This window comes from Jaculus jaculus, chromosome 15 (assembly GCF_020740685.1).
Source record: "Jaculus jaculus isolate mJacJac1 chromosome 15, mJacJac1.mat.Y.cur, whole genome shotgun sequence".
Classification (NCBI taxonomy): domain Eukaryota; kingdom Metazoa; phylum Chordata; class Mammalia; order Rodentia; family Dipodidae; genus Jaculus; species Jaculus jaculus.
Window position 1 is genome coordinate 33147456 of NC_059116.1, and position 22169 is coordinate 33169624.

The 22169-nt window shown below is 56.1% G+C and overlaps 1 protein-coding gene across 2 annotated transcripts in view; it reads right to left on the reverse strand.

Annotated features, from left to right (window-relative positions):
* Window positions 1-784: 784 nt before the first annotated feature.
* Window positions 785-22169, reverse strand: part of Shc2 (SHC adaptor protein 2) — a 35938-nt gene continuing 14553 nt past the window's right edge. The window contains exons 5-14 of one of the 2 annotated variants that reach the window (XM_045135239.1): window positions 20278-20331; window positions 20067-20118; window positions 19836-19962; window positions 18875-19031; window positions 18667-18730; window positions 17023-17067; window positions 8796-8957; window positions 6044-6354; window positions 3702-3835; window positions 785-1672 (exon numbers count right to left, since the gene is read on the reverse strand). In XM_045135239.1, coding sequence (XP_044991174.1) covers window positions 3707-3835; window positions 6044-6354; window positions 8796-8957; window positions 17023-17067; window positions 18667-18730; window positions 18875-19031; window positions 19836-19962; window positions 20067-20118; window positions 20278-20331 — 1101 coding nt within the window. In that variant the 3' untranslated portion in view covers window positions 785-1672; window positions 3702-3706. The remainder of the gene's footprint in view (window positions 1673-3701; window positions 3836-6043; window positions 6355-8795; window positions 8958-17022; window positions 17068-18666; window positions 18731-18874; window positions 19032-19835; window positions 19963-20066; window positions 20119-20277; window positions 20332-22169) is intronic. The other variant, XM_045135240.1, reaches the window with a different exon arrangement.

The following is a 22169-nucleotide window of genomic DNA, read 5'->3' on the forward strand; positions in this document are numbered from 1 at the left end:
TCTGCCTGGGACACTTTTACATTCCTGTTGTCTTCAGAGGTTCTGACAGATGAGGGGTTCTCAACACCAGCACTGGAAGATGCTGGCTAGATAAGAGTAAGCATGGATGCCTGAATGTGAGGATGGGTGAGTGGATAGGTGGATAGATGGATGGGTGTGAGGATGGGCGGGTGGATGAATGGATGGATGGGTGAGTGAATGAGTGGGCAGATGGATGGATGAATGGATGGACGGGTGGGTAGGTGAATATGTAGTGGGTGGTGGATAGATGGGTGGGTAGGTGAATGGATGGATGGGTGAATGGAATGGATAGATATGAATGGATGGATGGGTGAGTCAGTAGGGAGATGATGGATGGGTTTGTGTCTCTCAGTCACCATATTTACGAAGAAGGCTTCAGTTTCCTCTGGCTCTGCCTTTGAAGGTGTCAGGAGTTTGGAACAGAACAGGGCTGTCTCCCAGTACTCCAGCACAAGTCACAGAAAAGCCCATCCTTTGTGGGCCCAGGCCTGGCTAGGAGAGGCAGGGGAACCCCCATGAGATAGGTCTGAAGCACAGCTTGGGAGATTTGAGGACAGAGCTGCTCTGTTTCCAGGGCCTCGGGGGTGATGGGGTATCTGAGGTGATGGGAGAAATGGTGGCGGTGTTGGCTGCTAAGAAGTTAGGCCACACTTTGAGGGTGTCAAGGGGCTTTGAGGGGAAGGAGAAGGGCTTTGACAAGAAGCGGGATTCTTGTGAGAGGCTTGGGGAGGCGCACGGTGACTCCAAAGAGCAGCTAGGGACGCACTGGACAGAGAAGCAAGCTTTATCTCAGAATAAAAACAGAGGCATCTGGGAGAGTGGGAAGGGGCTGGGAGGAGAGACCCCCCCCCCCACAGTCCTTCCCATGGTCCCCTCCAGCCGCAGGCGTTAGCACACCTTCCCCCTCAGCCCCTGGGCACCCTCCCAGCAGCTCACACTCAACGAGATGCTGTTGTTGTTCGAGTTAATGACATACAGCCAATCGTCCACAGGGGGTGACAGTTGGGAAGGCGATGGGTAAACAGCACACGCCACTGTGCTTCCTCCTGCCCCGGGTGGACAGGTCCTCACACTGGCCTCGTCAGTGCTCCACCAACCCAGGTGAGCCCCAGGGCTGTTCCCTCGCAGAGGCTCGAAACCCCAAAGCACCTTAATTCCACGGCCTCCCTCCCATTCAAAGGCAATGAATGCTGCACCTGGTTCCCGAGGTGGGAAAATAAATCCCAGCCAGGGAAGGAGTCTGTGTCCATGGGGCCTCACCCTCCATCCCAGGGACACAGCTCGCTGTCCAGCCAGGAGGAAAGAGTGCCATTTCTGCCCATGGAAGACCCAAGGCCAGGGCTCCCCACAATGCCTGCGTGTGGATGTCTTTTTGTTAAAGGCGACTTGGTCTGTCTTTGGTTTAGAGGGCCTCGCCCCAGTGCGGGGCAGGCATGGCAGGGCAGGGCAGGGGCTCCAACCGGCTCACTGGCCCTCTGAGCACACAGCTGGAAGGAAGAGGCTTCCTGAGGCTCATGCGGAGAAAGGAGAGATGTGGTGGGTTCTGATTCTGGTAGTTCCAGGCTGACAGGGTCCAAGAGAAAGGCTGAGAGCCTGCAAGGCCATACCAGGAGCGTCTGGAGGCAGGCACGGTCTGAGAGCCGTCAGTCACCTGTGGGCAGGAAGAGAAAGCAAAAGCACTGTGACAGCGGCTACATTTGGCTGCAAGTTCCAGGCACACCTCAGCCTCAGTAAAACAGGAAGGGCTGGGCCGGAGAGACTGCTTAAGGGGCTTGCCTGAAAAGCCAAAGGACCCAGGTTCAATTCCCCAGAACCCACTAGGTGGCGCAAGTGTCTGAAGTTCATTTGCAGTGGCTGGAGGCACATCCATTCTGTCTATCTGCCTCCTCCTCTCCCTCAAATAAATAAAATAAAATAAGAAATATTGAAAAAGGCTGAGCGTGGTGGCACACGCCTTTAATCCCTGGGAGGCAGAGGTAGGAGGATTACTGTGAGTTCGAGGCTAGCCTGAGACTACATAATGAATTCCAGGTCAGCCTGAGCTAGAGTGAGACCCTACCTCAAAAAACAAAACAAAACAAAACAAAACAAAACAGAAAGTGCCTTAATCTCCTGTAAGGACCACAACCTATCAGCCCCCAAGGCCTCCACCCTCCCCACCCTCGTGAAGGTCCTACAGTAATGCCTGAGCCTCTCCCTGCAGACTGTGACTCCAGCTAGCCCCACGCCTGATTTAGAATGAACACAAATATCACAACAGCCCTGAGTGCCTCTTCTCAGATCACAAACCCCGCTGGGGGTAGAAGAGACACTGGAATCCTTGCCACAAGCAGCATGCGCCCCAGCATGGTATGGTCCTCTGGGAGGTTCACAAGGTCACCCCCTCTCCATCCCAACAGCGGCTCTGCCCACAGCCTAGTTCTTGAGCTCCCACCCTGCTGGGTGAGGGACAGCAACACAGTAGGGGACAGGAAGAAGATGTTGCCATGGGGACAGGAGAGCAGCTTGACCTGGCCAGCAGCTCCCGGGGAAGTTCCACAACCCCCCCTCTCCAGACTCCACATCCAGCTGCTGCTTCCTGCTCTCCCCTACCATGACCACCTCCCTAAAACCCAGGAGCCACCAGCCCACCTGTCTCTCCTTCCCGAAGCCTCCACACCAAAACCCCAAAAGCCACATCTGTGCTGGGCCATCTAGCCTCATCTGCACGCCAGCCCCTGACACCCCAAGAGGGTGCCCACCTTCCTCCACATAGGAGGCCAGGCCATTCAGCACCCAGTGGGGACAGAGAGATTCAGGGGACCTTGAGTGGGTCGGAGAGATGGACACAAGTATCACGATGACAGCCCTTAGTGTTTCTTCATAGCTCACAAATCCCTTTGGGGACAGCAGAAACACTGAAACCTTTTTTTTTTTTTTTTTTAACCAGTCAAGTTATGAAAATCAGCAAATTCCAAACCTAGAAATGTGCACACACATGTCCATGCATAAACCTGTGCACACATTTGAAGCAACCAAAGGGGGAAGAGCCCAGGATCCACAGACAGATGAGGGACACACGGAATGTGTTCTCTCCACAGACGCGAGCAGTACTCAGCCATGAATGGGAGCGAGGCCCCCGTGCACACGCACACACACACACACACACACACACACACACAACACAACCTGGAGGGACCCAAGGACAAGGTGCTCAGTGAGAACCAGACACAAACGGTCACAAAGTGTGGAACTCCATGATGAGAAATGCCCAGAATAGGCAAATCCAGAGACCGCAGGTGGATCTGTAGATGCCAGAGGCTGGGGAAGTGTTGGGGCAACTATTTGCAGAGGCAGGGCTACTTTGGGGCCGTGGAATGTTCTGGAATCAGCTATGGAGATGGTTGCACAGCTTTGTATTTTAAATCCACGGACATACAATGAGGGGGACAACTGCGTGGTATGTGACCTGCACGTCGGTCTTTTTTGTTGTTTTTAGAGGTAGGGTCTCATTCCAGCCCAAGGTGACTTGAAAGTCAGGCTGCAGCACAGGCTGGCCAGGAGCCCACGGTGATCCTCCTGCCTCAGCCTCCTGAGTGCTGGGACTAAAGGTGTGTGCCACCACGGGTGGCTTCCTGTTTCCCATCAGCCTGTGCAGGAAAAGCGCGCAGGGCAGAGGACAGACGCAGGCGGGTACGCACCTGGCTCAGGGCTCCCGGGAGACCACACCGCGCAGGTGCAGCTCGCTCTCGGCGGCCACGATGGGCTGACCGTTCTTCAGGTGGTAGTCAATGAGATGGCTGATACTCTCGAAGAGCACGTCTTTCGTCCGCACCTGTGGGCCAGAAACCTCAGTGGCCTCTCCTAATGCCCCAGACACCAAGTCTCCACCCCCTAGGCCTTCTGAGTGAAGTCTGTTGCTACAACCCTCCAGGAGACTGAGGTGCCACGCTGAAACAAAGGATCCCCCACACACACCCTAGAATGGACCTTGAGATTCCAGAACTAAGGACCTGGCATGGTGGCACACGCCGGTGATCCCAGCATTGGTAGGCTGAGTCAGGAGGATTGCAAGTTTGAGGTCAGCCTGAGCTATGTAAGACACTGTCTCAAAAAAAAAAAAAGGCCAGGCGTGGTGGTGGCACACCTTTAGAGGTAGAAGAATCGCTATCTGTGAGTTCGAGACCACCCCTAACACTGCATAGTGAATTCCAGGTCAGCCTGGGCCAGAGTGAGACCCTACCTGGAAAAACCAAAACAGAGAGGGAAAGAGTGGGAGAGAGAGGAAAACAGACACAGGAAAAAGGCAGAGGCAGAGATGGGATGATGTGATGCTGAGAATTCTAACCACCACTTCAGAAGGCCCAGCCCTGCCCAACCCCTGGCCTTGGACTTCTGAGCTCCAGAACTGGGATAGAATAAATCTCTGTTGCGCTGTATCATGTGTGGTCATTTGGTAAAGGAAACACCAGAAAACAAACACACCCTTCAAGTGTTAGAGAGACAGAACCGAACATCACCTGAGGGTGCAGTGGCTGGAAAAATACTCCACTCAGTGGATCTGAGCAAACAGCTGTCAGATACCTCAGCAGAAGAAGCCTGAGAAGACCCAGGTCAACAGTGGTGCCCTTCCTTCTGAGAGGTAATTGGTGGTTTAGGGGAGGGGGGAAAAAAGCAAGCCTGAGCACTGGAGAGATGGCTCAATCATTAAAGGTGCTAGCCCACAAAGGCTGGAGACCCAGGTTTGAATCTCCGGTACCCACGTAAAGGCAGATGCACAAAGTGGCATGTGCATCTGGAGTTCATTTGCAGTAGGAAGAGGCCCTCCCTGGTGCACCCTTTTGCTCTCTCTCTCTCCTTGCAAATAAATAAAAAGTGAGTCTGAGCTGGGCATGGTGGTGGCGCAATGCCTTTAATCCCAGCACCAGGAAGGCAGAAGTAGGAGGATCACTGTGAGTTCAAGGCCACCCTGAGACTCCATAATGAATTCCAGGTCAGCCTGGACTAGAGTGAGACCCTACCTCGAAAAACCAAAAAAAAAAAAAAAAGTGCTTGCTTGCAAAGTCTGATGGCCCAGGTTCAAATCCCCAGTACCCACGTAAAACCAGATGCCCAAAGTAGCACATGTGCCTGGGGTTCATTTGGAATGGTAGGAAGCCCTGGCACACCGATACTCATACTCACTCTCTTTCTCCCCTCTTTCTCACATAAATAAATAAAAGTTTAAGATAGATTGATGAGATGGGAGGATGACTGTGAGTTTGAAGCCAACAAATGAGTTCCAGGTCAGCCTTAGCTAGAGTGAGACCCTACCTTGAAAAAAAAAAAAAGGAAGAAGAAAAGGAGGAGGAAGAGAAAAAGAAAGAACAAAAGAAAGAGAAGGAAGGAAGGAAGGAAGAAATAAAGAAAGAAAGAAAAAAGAAGAAAAGAAAGAAAGTTCAAACATGGGCTGGAGAGATAGCTTTCTCTGTGGTTAAGTAACTGAGCTTCGCATGCAAGCATGAGGGTCTGGGAGGATTCACCAAACCAGATCCCACTAAACAGCTGGGTGTGGCATGTGTGAAGGGGAGCAGAGAGCAGAGCGTCAGTCAGCCAGGCTTGTGAACAACAGTACGCTCGGGTACCAGTAAGACCCCAGCTCAGGCAAGAACGGGCAAGAGTGGTGGAACTGGATACCTGACATTGGGTTCCAGCCACACAAGAGAGTGTCCTGCCACAGATGACCACACGGGACACAGATGTACACACACACACAAAAGCAAAAATAAAAAACAAAAACAAGTTATAAGACATTGTCTCACTCTGTAGCACACCAGGCTGGCCTTGAACTTACAGCAGTCTTCCAGCCTTAGCTCCTGAGTGCTGGGATGACAGGCAGGAGCACCAAACCTAGCTTAAAAATTCCTTTCAAACTGGAAAATAACTTTCAATTCTGCATCGGCGGGTGAGTTGAAGCTGTCTCTGTCTACACAAAGCTCTGTTGTCTGGAAAATGTCCCATGGCCCTGAAGTCCCGTTCTCCCTCCCACTAAGAGCCACCTTACCACGCCCTCAGGGTCCACCAGCAGCAGGTGTTTGGGCTGCCCAGCGTGCATGCCTGTAAGGACATACTGCCCAGGATTGGTGACACTGTCTCGCACAAGGAAGTCCCCATCGGCACGAAGCAGCTTCTCGGCCGCCCGGCGGCTCATGCGGCCATGGTACCAAGGTTCCTGTCTCAGTTGCTCTTCAGTGGGTGCAATGGGAGCCCGGCGTGTGGGGGGACTGGGCCATTGGTCTTCCAAGGTAAGAGGGGATGTTGTCACACCCACCGCCACGGAGCACTCATGAAGCTTCAGAGCATCCTCGAAGGGTCCTGTGAGTCATTTCTTTTTAAACAATACTAGAATGGAACCCAGAGCCTCATTCTTACCAAGTAGGCATTCTACTGCTAATCATGACCTGACTGTGGATTCTAGGCTGTCACCCTACCTCTGATCACACTCACAGCCCTCAATGTAGGTTGTAGGCTGTCACCCTACCACTGACCATGCCCTGAGCCCTTATTGTGGGTTCTAGACTGTCACTCTACATCTGACCATGTCCCCAGCCCTCACTGTGGGTTCCAGGCTGTCACTCTACCTCTGACCACGCCCCCTGCCCTCACTGTGGGTTCTAGGCTGTCACTCTACCTCTGACCACGCCCCCAGCCCTCACTGTGGGTTCCAGGCTGTCATTCTACCGCTGACCACGCCCCCAGCCCTCACTGTGGGTTCCAGGCTGTCACTCTACCACTGACCACGCCCCCAGCCCTCACTGTGGGTTCTAGGCTGTCACTCTACCTCTGACCACGCCCCCAGCCCTCACTGTGGGTTCCAGGCTGTCACTCTACCTCTGACCACGGCCCCAGCCCTCACTGTGGGTTCTAGGCTGTCACTCTACCTCTGACCACGGCCCCAGCCCTCACTGTGGGTTCTAGGCTGTCACTCTACCTCTGACCACGCCCCCAGCCTCACTGTGGGTTCCAGGCTGTCACTCTACCTCTGACCACACCCCCAGCCCTCACTGTGGGTTCTAGGCTGTCACTCTACCTCTGACCACACCCCCAGCCCTCACTGTGGGTTCTAGGCTGTCACTCTACCTCTGACCACGCCCCCAGCCCTCACTGTGGGTTCTAGGCTGTCACTCTACCTCTGACCACGCCCCCAGTCCTCACTGTGGGTTCTAGGCTGTCACTCTACCTCTGACCACGCCCCCAGCCCTCACTGTGGGTTCTAAGCTGTCACTCTACCTCTGACCACGCCCCCCGCCCCACTGTGGGTTCTAGGCTGTCACTCTACCTCTGACCACGCCCCCAGCCCTCACTGTGGGTTCTAAGCTGTCACTCTACCTCTGACCACGCCCCCAGCCCTCTCTGTGGAGTCTAGGCTGTCACTCTACCTCTGACCACGCCCCCAGCCCTCTCTGTGGAGTCTAGGCTGTCACTCTACCTCTGACCACGCCCCCAGCCCTCACTGTGGGTTCTAGGCTGTCACTCTACCTCTGACCACGCCCCCAGCCCTCACTGTGGGTTCTAAGCTGTCACTCTACCTCTGACCACGCCCCCCGCCCCACTGTGGGTTCTAGGCTGTCACTCTACCTCTGACCACGCCCCAGCCCTCGCTGTGGGTTCCAGGCTGTCACTCTACCTCTGACCACGCCCCCAGCCCTCACTGTGGGTTCTAGGCTGTCACTCTACCTCTGACCACGCCCCCAGCCCTCACTGTGGGTTCTAGGCTGTCACTCTACCACTGACCACGCCCCCAGCCCTCACTGTGGGTTCTAGGCTGTCACTCTACCTCTGACCATGGGCCCAGCCCTCATTGTGTGTTTTAGGCAGGAGCTCTACCTCTACACTCTCAGCCCTCTTTTTCAGACAGGGTTTCACTGAAACTGGGAAGCTCTTGAGGAGCTGGCACCCCACTGTGCCCAAGAAAGAGGACGGGAAATAAGAAGGCTGTTACAGGCCTCAGAGAAGAAAGACAAGCTTCCTCCATCAGCCCTACCCATCCTCTGGCTGGTGGCCTACTTGGGAAGAAGGGGGACCCTATCCAAACAGGTCAAACCCCAGACTCAGCAGGCCAGTGAGACCCCAGAGCTGGGAGCAAGCCTCCTACAGTGTACTCGGTGAGAACTGAGGACCCCCCACCACAAAAGCTGAACCTTGGGCTGGAGAGATGGCTTAGCAGTTAAGGCACATGACTCTGAAGCCTAAGGACCCAGGTTCAATTCTCCTTGTCCAATGTAATCCAGATACAAAAGGGGGCACAAGCATCTCTCTCCCTCTCTGTGTCTCTAATAAATAAATAAATTAAAATAAAATCTTTTTTTTAAAAAAAAAAAAGGCTGACAAAGGAAGGGTAGGACTCCTTACAACATGCTCCCCCCAGACACAAAATGGCCTGGATATCCATGACCTCACAGTGCCTGACACTGCCTACACAAGACCATCATAACAGGAGGAAAAGATCATGACATCAAAATAAAAGAGAGACTGATTGAGAGAGAGAAGGGATATGATGGAGAATGGAGTTTCAAAGGGGGGGGGCATTGGAATGGGATATTGTTTACAATCATGGAAGTCGTTAATAAAAAAATTAAAAAGAAAAAAAATAAAGGCTGAGCCTTAACCCCCCAACATGACATGCTGAGCCTCAGACACACCTACATGACCAGGGAACTCGGTAGGGCACCTACACCCATTAGACAAGCTCCTCAATTCCCCAGGTCCCCTAGGCCTTCCCCAAGCAATCCCAGAGGGCAGAACACCTCACTTACGCATGTCAAATAAGTCCTTCTTGGGGCTGTCCTCTGGCAAAGTAGCCTCAGGGGCACCCTCAAACTCTGCTGGGTCCAGACCCTGGGTGTTGACATACAGGTGCTCCTCATAGTCACGGGGGCCACGGGCATCTGCCTGCACATAGCCATCCCCTGGGAGGGCTGGAGGAAGGACATTGGTGGAGGGGTAAGGAAGGACAATAGAGAATCAGAGGACAAGGAGCAGGAGAGGGAAGCAATGCACCGAGTAAGGAAACATATCCAGTGTCTGTCACAGGACAGGGAGGGGTACCAGAGTCAGAAACATACTGAGTATCTGAAAGGACAGGGAGTGGACGCCTGAGTCACAGAAAACACTGAGTGTGTGTCGGAGGACAGTGAGGGCGCCTGAGTCAGAGAACACACTGAGTGTGTGTCAGAGGAGAGGGAGGACGCCTGAGTCGGAGAAACACTGAGTATGTGTCGGAGGAGAGGGAGGGTGCCTGAGTCGGAGAACACACTGAGTGTGTGTCGGAGGACAGTGAGGGCGCCTGAGTCAGAGAACACGCTGAGTGTGTGTCAGAGGAGAGGGAGGATGCCTGAGTCGGAGAACACGCTGAGTGTGTGTCGGAGGACAGTGAGGGTGCCTGAGTCAGAGAACACGCTGAGTGTGTGTCAGAGGAGAGGGAGGATGCCTGAGTCGGAGAACACGCTGAGTGTGTGTCAGAGGAGAGGGAGGATGCCTGAGTCGGAGAACACGCTGAGTGTGTGTCGGAGGAGAGGGAGGGTGCCTGCGTCAGAGAACACGCTGAGTGTGTGTCAGAGGAGAGGGAGGATGCCGAGTCAGAGAACACGCTGAGTGTATGTCAGAGGAGAGGGAGGATGCCTGAGTCGGAGAACACGCTGAGTGTGTGTCAGAGGAGAGGGAGGATGCCTGAGTGAGAGAACACACTGAGTGTGTGTCGGAGGAGAGGGAGGATGCCTGAGTCGGAGAACACAGTGAGTGTGTGTCGGAGGAGAGGGAGGATGCCTGAGTCGGAGAACACGCTGAGTGTGTGTCGGAGGAGAGGGAGGGTGCCTGATTCGGAGAACACGCTGACTGTGTGTCCGGGGAGAGGGAGGACGCCTGAGTCGGAGAACACGCTGAGTGTGTGTCGGAGGAGAGGGAGGGCGCCTGAGTCAGAGAACACGCTGAGTGTGTGTCGGAGGAGAGGGAGGGCGCCTGAATCAGAGAACACGCTGAGTGTGTGTCGGAGGAGAGGGAGGGCGCCTGAGTCGGCGAACACGCTGAGTGTGTGTCGGAGGAGAGGGAGGACGCCTGAGTCTGAGGACACGCTGAGTGTGTGTCGGAGGAGAGGGAGGATGCCTGAGTCGGAGGACACGCTGAGTGTGTGTCGAAGGAGAGGGAGGATGCCTGAGTCGGAGAACACGAGTGTGTGTCGGAGGAGAGGGAGGATGCCTGAGTCGGAGAACACGCTGAGAGTGTGTCAGAGGAGAAGGAGGGCGCCTGAGTCGGAGAACACGCTGAGTGTGTGTTGGAGGAGAGGGAGGACGCCTGAGTCGGAGAACACGCTGAGTGTGTGTCGGAGGAGAGGAAGGATGCCTGAGTCGAGGAACACGCTGAGTGTGTGTCGGAGGAGAGGGAGGGAGCCTGACTCGGAGAACACGCTGAGTGTGTGTCAGAGGAGAGGGAGGGCACCTGACTCGGGAAACACGCTGAGTGTGTGTCGGAGGAGAAGGAGGATGCCTGAGTCGGAGGACATGCTGAGTGTGTGTCGGAGGAGAGGGAGGATGCCTGAATCAGAAAACACACTGAGTGTGTGTCAGAGGAGAAGGAGGGCGCCTGAGTCGGAGAACACGCTGAGTGTGTGTTGGAGGAGAGGGAGGACGCCTGAGTCGGAGAACACGCTGAGTGTGTGTCGGAGAGGAGGGAGGATGCCTGAGTCGGAGAACACGCTGAGTGTGTGTCGGAGGAGAGGGAGGATGCCTGAGTCGGAGAACACGCTGAGTGTGTGTCGGAGGAGAGGGAGGACGCCTGAGTCGGAGAACACGCTGAGTGTGTGTCGGAGGAGAGGGAGGATGCCTGAGTCGGAGAACACGCTGAGTGTGTGTCGGAGGAGAGGGAGGATGCCTGAGTCGGAGAACACGCTGAGTGTGTGTCGGAGGAGAGGGAGGAAGCCTGAGTCGGAGAACACGCTGAGTGTGTGTCGGAGGAGAGGGAGGAAGCCTGAGTCGGAGAACACGCTGAGTGTGTGTCGGAGGAGAGGGAGGAAGCCTGAGTCGGAGAACACGCTGAGTGTGTGTCGGAGGAGAGGGAGGATGCCTGAGTCGGAGAACACGCTGAGTGTGTGTCGGAGGAGAGGGAGGATGCCTGAGTCGGAGAACACGCTGAGTGTGTGTCGGAGGAGAGGGAGGAAGCCTGAGTCGGAGAACACGCTGAGTGTGTGTCGGAGGAGAGGGAGGAAGCCTGAGTCGGAGAACACGCTGAGTGTGTGTCGGAGGAGAGGGAGGAAGCCTGAGTCGGAGAACACGCTGAGTGTGTGTCGGAGGAGAGGGAGGATGCCTGAGTCAGAGAACACGCTGAGTGTGTGTCGGAGGAGAGGGAGGATGCCTGAGTCGGAGAACACGCTGAGTGTGTGTCGGAGGAGAGGGAGGGCGCCTGAGTTGGAGAACACGCTGAGTGTGTGTCAGAGGAGAGGGAGGGCGCCTGAGTCAGAGAACACGCTGAGTGTGTGTCGGAGGAGAGGGAGGGCGCCTGAGTCGGAGAACACGCTGAGTGTGTGTCGGAGGAGAGGGAGGGAGCCTGAGTCGGAGAACACGCTGAGTGTGTGACGGAGGAGAGCGAGGGCGCCTGAGTCGGAGAACACGCTGAGTGTGTGTCAGAGGACAGGGAGGACGGCTGTGTCGGAGAACAGGCTGAGTGTGTGTCGGAGGAGAGGGAGGACGCCTGAGTCAGAGAACACGCTGAGTGTGTGATGGAGGACAGGGAGGACGCCTGAGTCGCAGAACACGCTGAGTGTGTGTCAGAGGAGAGGGAGGGCGCCTGATCGGAGAACACTCTGAGTGTGTGTCGGAGGAGAGGGAGGATGCCTGAGTCGGAGAACACCTTGATGTGTGTCAGAGGAGAGGTAGGGTGCCTGAGACTGAGAACACGCTGAGTGTGTGTCAGAGGAGAGGGAGGATGCCTGAGTCAGAGAACACACTGAGTGTGTGTTGGAGGAGATGGAGGGCGCCTGAGTCGGAGAACACGCTGAGTGTGTGTTGGAGGACAGGGAGGGCGCCTGAGTCGGAGAACACGCTGAGTGTGTGTCAGAGGCGAGAGAGGGCGCCTGAGTCGGAGAACACGCTGAGTGTGTGTCGGAGGACAGGGAGGGCGCCTGAGTCGGATAATACGCTGAGTGTGTGTCGGAGGAGAGGGAGGGCGCCTGAGTCGGAGAACACGCTGAGTGTGTGTCAGAGGAGAGGGAGTGGTTCCTGAGTTGGAGAACACTCTGAGTGTGTGTCGGAGGAGAGGGAGGACGCCTGAGTCGGAGAACACGCTGAGTGTGTGTCAGAGGAGAGGGAGGGCGCCTGAGCCAGAGAACACGCTGAGTGTGTGTCAGAGGAGAGGGAGGGCACCTGAGCCAGAGAACACGCTGAGTGTGTGTCGGAGGAGAGGGAGGACGGCTGATTCGGAGAACACGCTGAGTGTGTGTCGGAGGAGAGGGAGGGCGCCTGAGTCGGAGAACACGCTGAGTGTGTGTCGGAGAGGAGGGAGGATGCCTGAGTCGAGGAACACGCTGAGTGTGTGTTGGAGGACAGGGAGGACGCCTGAGTCTGAGGACACGCTGAGTGTGTGTCGGAGGAGAGGGAGGATGCCTGAGTCAGAGAACACGCTGAGTGTGTGTCGGAGGAGAGGGAGGATGCCTGAGTCGGAGAACACGCTGAGTGTGTGTCGGAGGAGAGGGAGGATGCCTGAGTCGGAGAACACGCTGAGTGTGTGTCGGAGGAGAGGGAGGATGCCTGAGTCGGAGAACACGCTGAGTGTGTGTCGGAGGAGAGGGAGGACGCCTGAGTCGGAGAACACGCTGAGTGTGTGTCGGAGGAGAGGGAGGGCGCCTGAGTCGGAGAACACGCTGAGTGTGTGTCGGAGGAGAGGGAGGGCGCCTGAGTCGGAGAACACGCTGAGTGTGTGTCGGAGGAGAGGGAGGATGCCTGAGTCGGAGAACACGCTGAGTGTGTGTCGGAGGAGAGGGAGGGCGCCTGAGCCAGAGAACACGCTGAGTGTGTGTGAGAGGAGTGGGAGGGCGCCTGAGTCGGAGAACACGCTGAGTGTGTGTTGAAGGAGAGGGATGACGCCTGAGTCGGAGAACACGCTGAGTGTGTGTTGGAGGACAGGGAGGACGCCTGAGTCGGAGGACACGCTGAGTGTGTTTCGGAGCAGAGGGAGGGCGCCTGAGTCAGAGAACACGCTGAGTGTGTGTCGGAGGAGAAGGAAAATGCCTGAGTCGGAGAACATGCTGACTGTGTGTCCGAGGAGAGGGAGGACGCCTGAATCGGAGAACACGCTGAGTGTGTGTGAGAGGAGTGGGAGGGCGCCTGAGTCGGAGAACACGCTGAGTGTGTGTTGAAGGAGAGGGATGACGCCTGAGTCGGAGAACACGCTGAGTGTGTGTCAGAGGAGAGGGAGAGCGCCTGAGCCAGAGAACACGCTGAGTGTGTGTCGGAGGAGAGGGAGGACGGCTGATTTGGAGAACACGCTGAGTGTGTGTCGGAGGAGAGGGAGGGCGCCTGAGTCGGAGAACACGCTGAGTGTGTGTCGGAGGAGAGGGAGGGCGCCTGAGCCAGAGAACACGCTGAGTGTGTGTGAGAGGAGTGGGAGGGCGCCTGAGTCGGAGAACACGCTGAGTGTGTGTTGAAGGAGAAGGATGACGCCTGAGTCGGAGAACACGCTGAGTGTTTGTTGGAGGACAGGGAGGACGCCTGAGTCGGAGGACAAGCTGAGTGTGTGTCGGAGGAGAGGGAGGGCGCCTGAGTCGGAGAACACGCTGAGTGTGTGTCGGAGGAGAAGGAGGATGCCTGAGTCGGAGAACATGCTGAGTGTGTGTCGGAGGAGAGGGAGGGTGCCTGATTCGGAGAACACGCTGACTGTGTGTCCGAGGAGAGGGAGGACGCCTGAGTCGGAGAACACGCTGAGTGTGTGTCGGTGGAGAGGGAGGGCGCCTGAGCCAGAGAACACGCTGAGTGTGTGTCGCAGGAGAGGGAGGGCGCCTGAATCAGAGAACACACTGAGTGTGTGTCGGAGGAGAGGGAGGGCGCCTGACTCGGAGAACACGCTGAGTGTGTGTCAGAAGAGAGGGAGGGCGCCTGACTCGGAGAACACGCTGAGTGTGTGTCAGAGGAGAGGGAGGGCGCCTGACTCGGAGAACACGCTGAGTGTGTGTCGGAGGAGAAGGAGGATGCCTGAGTCGGAGAACACGCTGAGTGTGTGTTGGAGGACAGGGAGGACGCCTGAGTCGGAGGACATGCTGAGTGTTTGTCGGAGCAGAGGGAGGGCGCCTGAGTCGGAGAACACGCTGAGTGTGTGTTGGAGGAGAGGGAGGGCGCCTGAGCCAGAGAACACGCTGAGTGTGTGTCGGAGGAGAGGGAGGATGCCTGATTCGGAGAACACGCTGACTGTGTGTCCGAGGAGAGGGAGGACACCTGAGTCGGAGAACACGCTGAGTGTGTGTCGGAGGAGAGGGAGGGCGCCTGAGCCAGAGAACACGCTGAGTGTGTGTTGCAGGAGAGGGAGGGCGCCTGAATCAGAGAACACACTGAGTGTGTGTCGGAGAGGGAGGGCGCCTGACTCGGAGAACACGCTGAGTGTGTGTCAGAGGAGAGGGAGGGCGCCTGACTCAGAGAACACGCTGAGTGTGTGTCAGAGGAGAGGGAGGGCGCCTGACTCGGAGAACACGCTGAGTGTGTGTCGGAGGAGAAGGAGGATGCCTGAGTCGGAGAACATGCTGAGTGTGTGTCGGAGGAGAAGGAGGATGTCTGAGTCGGAGAACATCCTGAATGTGTGTCGGAGGATAGGGAGGATGCCTGAATCAGAGAACACACTGAGTGTGTGTCGGAGGAGAGGGAGGACGCCTGAGGCGGAGAACACACTGAGTGTGTGTTGAAGGAGAGGGATGATGCCTGAGTCGGAGAACACGCTGAGTGTGTGTCAGAGGAGAGGGAGGTTGCCTGAGTCGGAGAACACGCTGAGTGTGTGTCCGAGGAGAGGGAGGGCGCCTGAGTCGGAGAACACGCTGAGTGTGTGTCAGAGGAGAGGGAGGACGCCTGAGTCGGAGAACACGCTGAGTGTGTGTCGGTGGAGAGGGAGGGCGCCTGACTTGGAGAACACGCTGAGTGTGTGTCAGAGGAGAGGGATGGCACCTGACTCGGAGAACACGCTGAGTGTGTGTCGGAGGAGAAGGAGGATGCCTGAGTCGGAGAACATGCTGAGTGTGTGTCGGAGGAGAGGGAGGATGCCTGAATCAGAGAACACACTGAGTGTGTGTCGGAGGAGAGGGAGGACGCCTGAGTCGGAGAACACGCTGAGTTTGTGTCGGAGGAGAGGGAGGACGCCTGAGTCGGAGAACACGCTGAGTGTGTGTCAGAGGAGAGGGAGAATGCCTGAGTCGGAGAACACGCTGAGTGTGTGTCGGAGGAGAGGGAGGATGCCTGAATCAGAGAACACACTGAGTGTGTGTCGGAGGAGAGGGAGGACGCCTGAGTCGGAGAACACGCTGAGTGTGTGTCGGAGGAGAGGGAGGGCGCCTGAGTCGGAGAACACGCTGAGTGTGTGTCAGAGGAGAGGGAGGGCGCCTGAGTCGGAGAACACGCTGAGTGTGTGTCGGAGGAGAGGGAGGGCGCCTGAGTCGGAGAACACGCTGAGTGTGTGTCGGAGGAGAGGGAGGGCGCCTGAGTCGGAGAACACGCTGAGTGTGTGTCGGAGGAGAGGGAGGGCGCCTGAGTCGGAGAACACGCTGAGTGTGTGTCGGAGGAGAGGGAGGGCGCCTGAGTCGGAGAACACGCTGAGTGTGTGTCGGAGGAGAGGGAGGGCGCCTGAGTCGGAGAACACGCTGAGTGTGTGTCGGAGGAGAGGGAGGGTGTCTGAGTCGGAGAACACGCTGAGTGTGTGTCGGAGGAGAGGGAGGGCGCCTGAGTCAGAGAACACGCTGAGTGTGTGTCGGAGGAGAGGGAGGGGTTGCTTGGGTCTGCTAACGTACTGAGTGTCTGTCAGTGGACAGGGGAGAGGGGGCCTGAGTCAGGAAATGGTATCCCGATTCCTGTCATCACCCATGCAACAAGGTCAGGGTTTCCAGGCTCAGGGGACCTCCATGTTTACATCATTACCTCGTTTAAATAGTAATATCCCTGGCTGTGCTCAGCCACAGGACAATGGGCCTGCTGTCTTGCCTCTAATTTAGGACTAGCTTTTTTCTTCTTATTTATTTATTTACTCTAGGGTGCTAGGGAGAGAGAGACAATGGATACACCAGGGCCTTCTGCTGCTGCAATCAAACTCCAGACTCATGCGCCACTCAGCGCCTCTGGTTTACATGGGTTCTGGGGAATCGAACCTGGGTCCTTTGGCTTTGCAGGCAAGTGTCTTAACTGGTAAGTTATCTGTCCGGCCCTTCATTTCTTTTTTTAATAAATATTTTATTTTTTATTTATATGAGATAGAGAGAAAAAGGTAGACAGAGGGAATGGGTTTGCCAGAGCCTTCAGCCGCTACAATCAAACTCCAGACATATGTGCCCCGTTGTGTATCTGGTTTACGTGGTTCCTGGGGAATTGAACCTGAGTCCTTTTACTTTGAAGGCAAATGCTGTAAGTGCTAAGTCGTCTCTCCAGCTCTTCGTTTACTTTTGAACTGTATGAAGCATTTACAACTCAGTGATGGCATCACAAGGGCCCTCAGCATCTCTCAGAGGTCATCCATGTCCTGTGAGGTCCTGACCAGTTCATCTCTGCCCCATGGCAGGTGGATCATCTGCCCACTGGGTCAAACCCCATGGGTCACTTCACGGACAGAAAATAGCATTCTGAGATAATGTTTCATTTCTCCGATCTGAGCTCTACTGAGTCTCTTTTCCCAAGTCAGAGGACATTCTAGTCACTGTCTCTCCGAATTTAATCCTGGAAAGTCAATATCTAATGTTCCTTCCCAGACCTGTAGTCCTCGATCTCTGCCCATGTGACTTAACCAACAGCTTCAAGGACATCAAAGCCTTACCCTCTGTGGACATGGTCACTTGTCTCCCTGTGCCTGTGTCCTCCTCTGTAAAATAGGAAGAAAGCTTCACTTAACTAAGCCAGGAGCTGAGACAGGAGGGTGGTGAGTTTGAGACCAGCCTGGTTTGCACAGTGAGACTTTGTTTCAATATTAAAATATTTCAAGGCCACCCTCAGACTACATAGTGGATTCCAGGTCAGCCTGGACTAGAGTGAGACCCTACCTCAAAAAAAAAAAAAAAAAGATGAAAAAAGAAAAAGAAAAGAAAGAAAGACCTAGTTGGACGTGATGACCTATGCCTGTCATCCCAGCCCTTGGGAGGCTGAGGCATGATCAGAAGTTCAAGGCCAGCTTGGGCTACATGAGACCCTGTCTTAAACTAACTCAAAAACTCCCACAAGGCTATTGCCAGGTGCGAGCTGTGGTCTGTTTTGACTGCTTGGCTGAGCGTGGAGGGACTTTGTTGGAACTGATGCCCCAACTCCAGATGGGAAAGCAGGTGCCAGGCATGATCTCTGTGAAGACAGAGGAGCCTCACCACCTCGGGGAGAGTGAGAGGCGACAGTGAGGGCTTATGTCACTCATGACTGTCCCGGGAAATATCAAACATCAGAGTGGGCAAGAGCAGTCACCATCCTCTGTGAGGAGGAGCAGGATGCAGTCACAGAAAAGCGGTCTGTGGGGCTGGAGAGGTGGCTCAGTGGTTAAGGCACTTGCCTGCGAAGCCTAAGAACCCTCGTTCAGTTCCTCAGTACCCAGGTAAGTCAGATGCACATGGTGGCACGTGCAGATGTCAGATGGAGTTCATTTCTAGTGACTAGAAGCCCTGGCATGCCCATCCTCTCCCTACCCACCCCAATAACTAAAAATAAGTACTTTTAAGAAACAGAAGAAGTTGCCGGGCATGGTGGCACACACCTTTAATCCCAGCACTCAGGAGGCAGAGGTAGGAGGATCTCCGTGAATTCAAGGCCACCCTGAGACTACATAGTAAATTCGAGCAAGACCCTACCTCGAAAAAAAAAAACAAAAACACGAAGTCTGTGGTGCACAGGTATGGGCTGTCACGTGGATGAAAGCAAAGTGTAAAATCTGCTTGGCATGCCTCAGTAAGGCAGACATATTAGAAATGCTTGAGTATAGGGGGCTGGAAAGATGCCTTAGCATTTAAGTGCTTGCCTGTGAAGCCTAAGGACCCCAGTTCGAGGCTCGATTCCCCAGGACCCACGTAAGCCAGATGCACAAGGGGGCGCATGCATCTGGAGTTCGTCTGCAGTAGCTGGAGGTCCTGGGGCACCCATTCTCTCTCTCTCTGTCACTCTCAAATAAATAAAAACAATTTAAAAAAAAAAAAGCAAAGAAATGCTTGAGTATGCACAGAGAATTCTGGAAATCTCAGGATCACTGAGCACACACGCGCATGGTCAGGGTAGAGAGATGCAAACACAGACAGCCATGCTCCCTGGGGTGCTGAACCACGTTATGAGGAATCCAGCCCCATGGCAAAGACTTTGTGCCCAGGCAAGGATGGTCCTGATCGGAGCAGAGCGTGGGGCACATAGCCGCCAGGGTACGCCAATAACACAGAAAGGGACATCGGGGACAGGTGGGGACCCAGTCCCTGTAAGGCTGGGCATGACCTACCCAGACCAGGGGGACCCAGGTCCCACTGCAAGGCACGGGCATCTCTCCTCACAGGCGATGTTCCCTAAAAGAGGGACGGGGACCCAGTGGGTGCAAGGCCCGCTCTGCCAGCATCGCACTCCCCACTTCATCCCCGACGGCTGGAGACTTGGTGCAGAAGCACTGCCCCACGTCTGTCCCAGGGCCCCCAGGGATGGCAAAGGCTAACCTGTCCAAGGGCCGCCAGTGCGCAGGGCTGTGTGACCGCCAGTCTGGAGTCCACCAGACCGCCCAGGGGTGGCTCCTTCCCGGGAATGCTGTTGTAGTAGTTGTGTTCCGTGGCCTCGTCCTCATCTCCCCAGGCTGACTCCTCCAGCCCTGTCAACCTGGGGGACAGAGCAAGGCGGCTGTGGGAGAGACACTTGGCCTACCTCTTCCCGACCCCCCCAACCGGTCAACCATGCCTTCCCCCGGGAAATGCTAGGGACAGTAACTGAGCTAGGACGTGACAGGCCTCACCCTTTCCAGACCACTGGCACAAACACCAGCACCCAGCGCGCAACACTGATCTGTATCAGAACCAACAACGGGCGGGGTGGGGGGGATCAGAACGCCCAGGCACAAGACACCCCGCCCTGGGGGCCCTTGCCTGCCCTCCTAGGTCACCCCACAGGGTCTGGCAAGGAAGTTCCTCAGAGCCCCGTGGGGCTGGCTGCTCAGCCACAATGGGGTAAGTGAAGGTGGAGAAGCCCCGTGGGAAGGAAACGCAGCGATTCCTACTCGTGGGAGGGGACAAACGTGCACGCGGGACACTGTCACACTGATCGCCACCGGTGCTTGACCAGCCGCAGCCCAGAGCCAAATCCTGGGCTCGGGAAGGAATTCACAGTCTCACAGGGAAGGTGAGACTGGCGCACCGAGAGTCAACTTCCTGGCGTCTGTCTGGTTTCCCAGCTGCCTCCACACCAGCACAGTCAGTCATGTTGGCTGGCAAGGCGGGGGCGGCTAGCCTGCGCAGCAACAGGAGGATGGCAGCAAGGACAGTCACATGCTCGGGGGGAACCGGGCTCCCAGCCTGAGGGTGACATGACGACGCCCGTGACTCAGGGCCACAAGGGAACGGGCAAAGCCAGGCCCAGGCCTGGAGTGAAAAGACAGAAGTCGGCCGCCTAGCCCGGGTGTGCTGTTACCTTTCGGGGGGCACGACGGCCTTGGGAGGACTGTGCAGGTACTGCTTGAAGCGGAGCTCGAAGGCTTGGCCCACGGTGCTGATGACACTCTGGGCAAGGCCCTCACAACATTCCAAGATGTGGCAGGCTGGGGGACGACAGGGTCAGGTGGCACCCGTCCTCTCACCTCCCCGCCCCGACAGCACTCCAGGATGTCCTCGGCCCAGGCCTCGGTGTCCTAGCATGACTCACCTCTCTGATTAATTGGGTCCTTGGCAACATAGGCCACGTAATCTGCCATGTCCTGGGGAGAGGCCAAATGCAAGGGGTCAGAGGGACACGCCGGACCCCCCGCCAGGGGGTACACAGACAGTGGAGAGGCAGACAGGGTCTGGGGAAGGGCCACGGGGTCTCAGGGCTGTACGGGTGAAGGACACAGGGGTGTGCCCTGTCCCAGTCTTACCGTGTCGCCACCCGACGCAAAGGAGATGGACTGCATGTGATGGTTGGCAATGGTCTGTGGCGACAGGGAGGCAGGTGTGGTCAAAAGTGGTCACAGGTCACTTCCAGGGACGGCTTAGCCCCGCAGATGAACCAGAGCCAGCCACAGGGACGCAGTGTGAGGCAGGGACATGGGATGGACGTTTGTCTCTCTCACTGGTGTCCACTGGAGCTGGGCCTCACTCAGTTAAGACCCAAGAGTCGCACTAGATGTGGAACCCCTGTGAGGATGGGACTCTAGGGCCTAGGGAGGGGGTGGCAGGGCCAGGTCAAGGGGCCAGATGTGTGAGAGAGCAAACTGCCACTGTGGACAGATACCCTCAGAGGGACAGTGACACACATGCTCCCATCTCTGTGTTCATTTGCATGCATTTCCATGGCCTCAGTCTCGTCTGCCAGCTGTCATTCACTCGGGTTCCTTCCTGACCTAGGGAGGGCCATGCAGCCATGTCTTCCATATACAAAAATGGCTACTGCTCAGCCTTCAGGAACCCTTGAGGCTCTCCACTGCTTGGCACTCCCTGCCAGGAGATCCCAATGACCTTTCTGCAGGACCATAAGTCAGGGAGACGCAGGAAGAGCACACCACCCCTTCTAAGGATCAAGGCCACTGCTGAGCCCCCAGATCCTTCTCCTTATTCCCACCACCCTCTCTGGCTTCAGCTCCTGCTCTGCTCCCTGGGCCTCTCCTAGGTGGCCTCTCATGTTCTGTCCACTCAGTCCTAGAGTCACCACCTCCAGGAAGCTCTTCAGAGACACCCTTCCATGCCACAGGGCCCCCAAAGCCCCACTCACTCACTAGGCTGGTGGTGAGGCCCACTCACACCCAAGTTGACTGCTCCTCACTAACTCCCAACACCAAGGGCCCTACATTCCAGCCAGGCGTTTCACCGGCCACAGCCCAGGGCCAAATCCTGGGCTCAGGAAGGGATTCCACCCCCACCCCCCCATGGCTTTCATGGCAATTGGCCTTATGGTTCCCAATGCCACACCTCAGGGATCCAGGCCTCACTCTGTGGTGGGGATCTTCCCACTGAAAGAGCCACAGCCCATTTCTCAACTACATGAGGTTGGTGCCAGCCCCACGTGACGTGAAGCTGGCCTTTGAGGCAGCCTGCGTGGTTTTGCATGGCCTCTTGGGCTCTACCATGTCTCCACCATGACAGGCGCCTGGGCTGGCCGTGCCCAGGAGCACGAGAGGCCTGTCGAACCACCGGTGGAGCCACCACCAGTTGAAGGCATATTCAGGGTCCCACAGTTAGGGTTGCCACACAGCCTGCGTCTAGCCAGATGATACAACTCCACACCAACAGAGTCAGAATTGTGTTCAAAGCACCAGAGACCCAGGACTGCCCCAGACCTGGTGACCTGATCAGAATTAGGATTGAATAGCCCCTCTCCATCTCAGTCTCTCTTTTATTTTGATGTCATGATCTTTCCCTCCTATTATGATGGTCTTGTGTAGGTATTGTCCTCAATTCCCTTTTTTTTTTTTTTTTTTTTTTGGTTTTTCGAGGTAGGGTCTCACTCTAGCCCAGGCTGACCTGGAATTAGCTATGTAGTCTCAGGGTGGCCTCGAACTCATGGCAATCCTCCTACCTCTGCCTCCCGAGTGCTGGGATTAACAACACCACGCCCGGCCTCAATTCCCTTGCTTATGGGACCTACCCTGGAGTCTTCCTCCTGCCAGGACTGCTCAGCCTGGCCCTGGCCTGTGACAAGCACGGGGAGACTGGAACTCTGCTGGTCCTGCTCTGCAGACAGACTCTGACCTTGACCCCGGGTCGCGCTGACCACTGCTGCCCCCGCCCTCCTGGAGCTTCCTCAGTCAACCTCGCAGGCCCCTTCTATAGG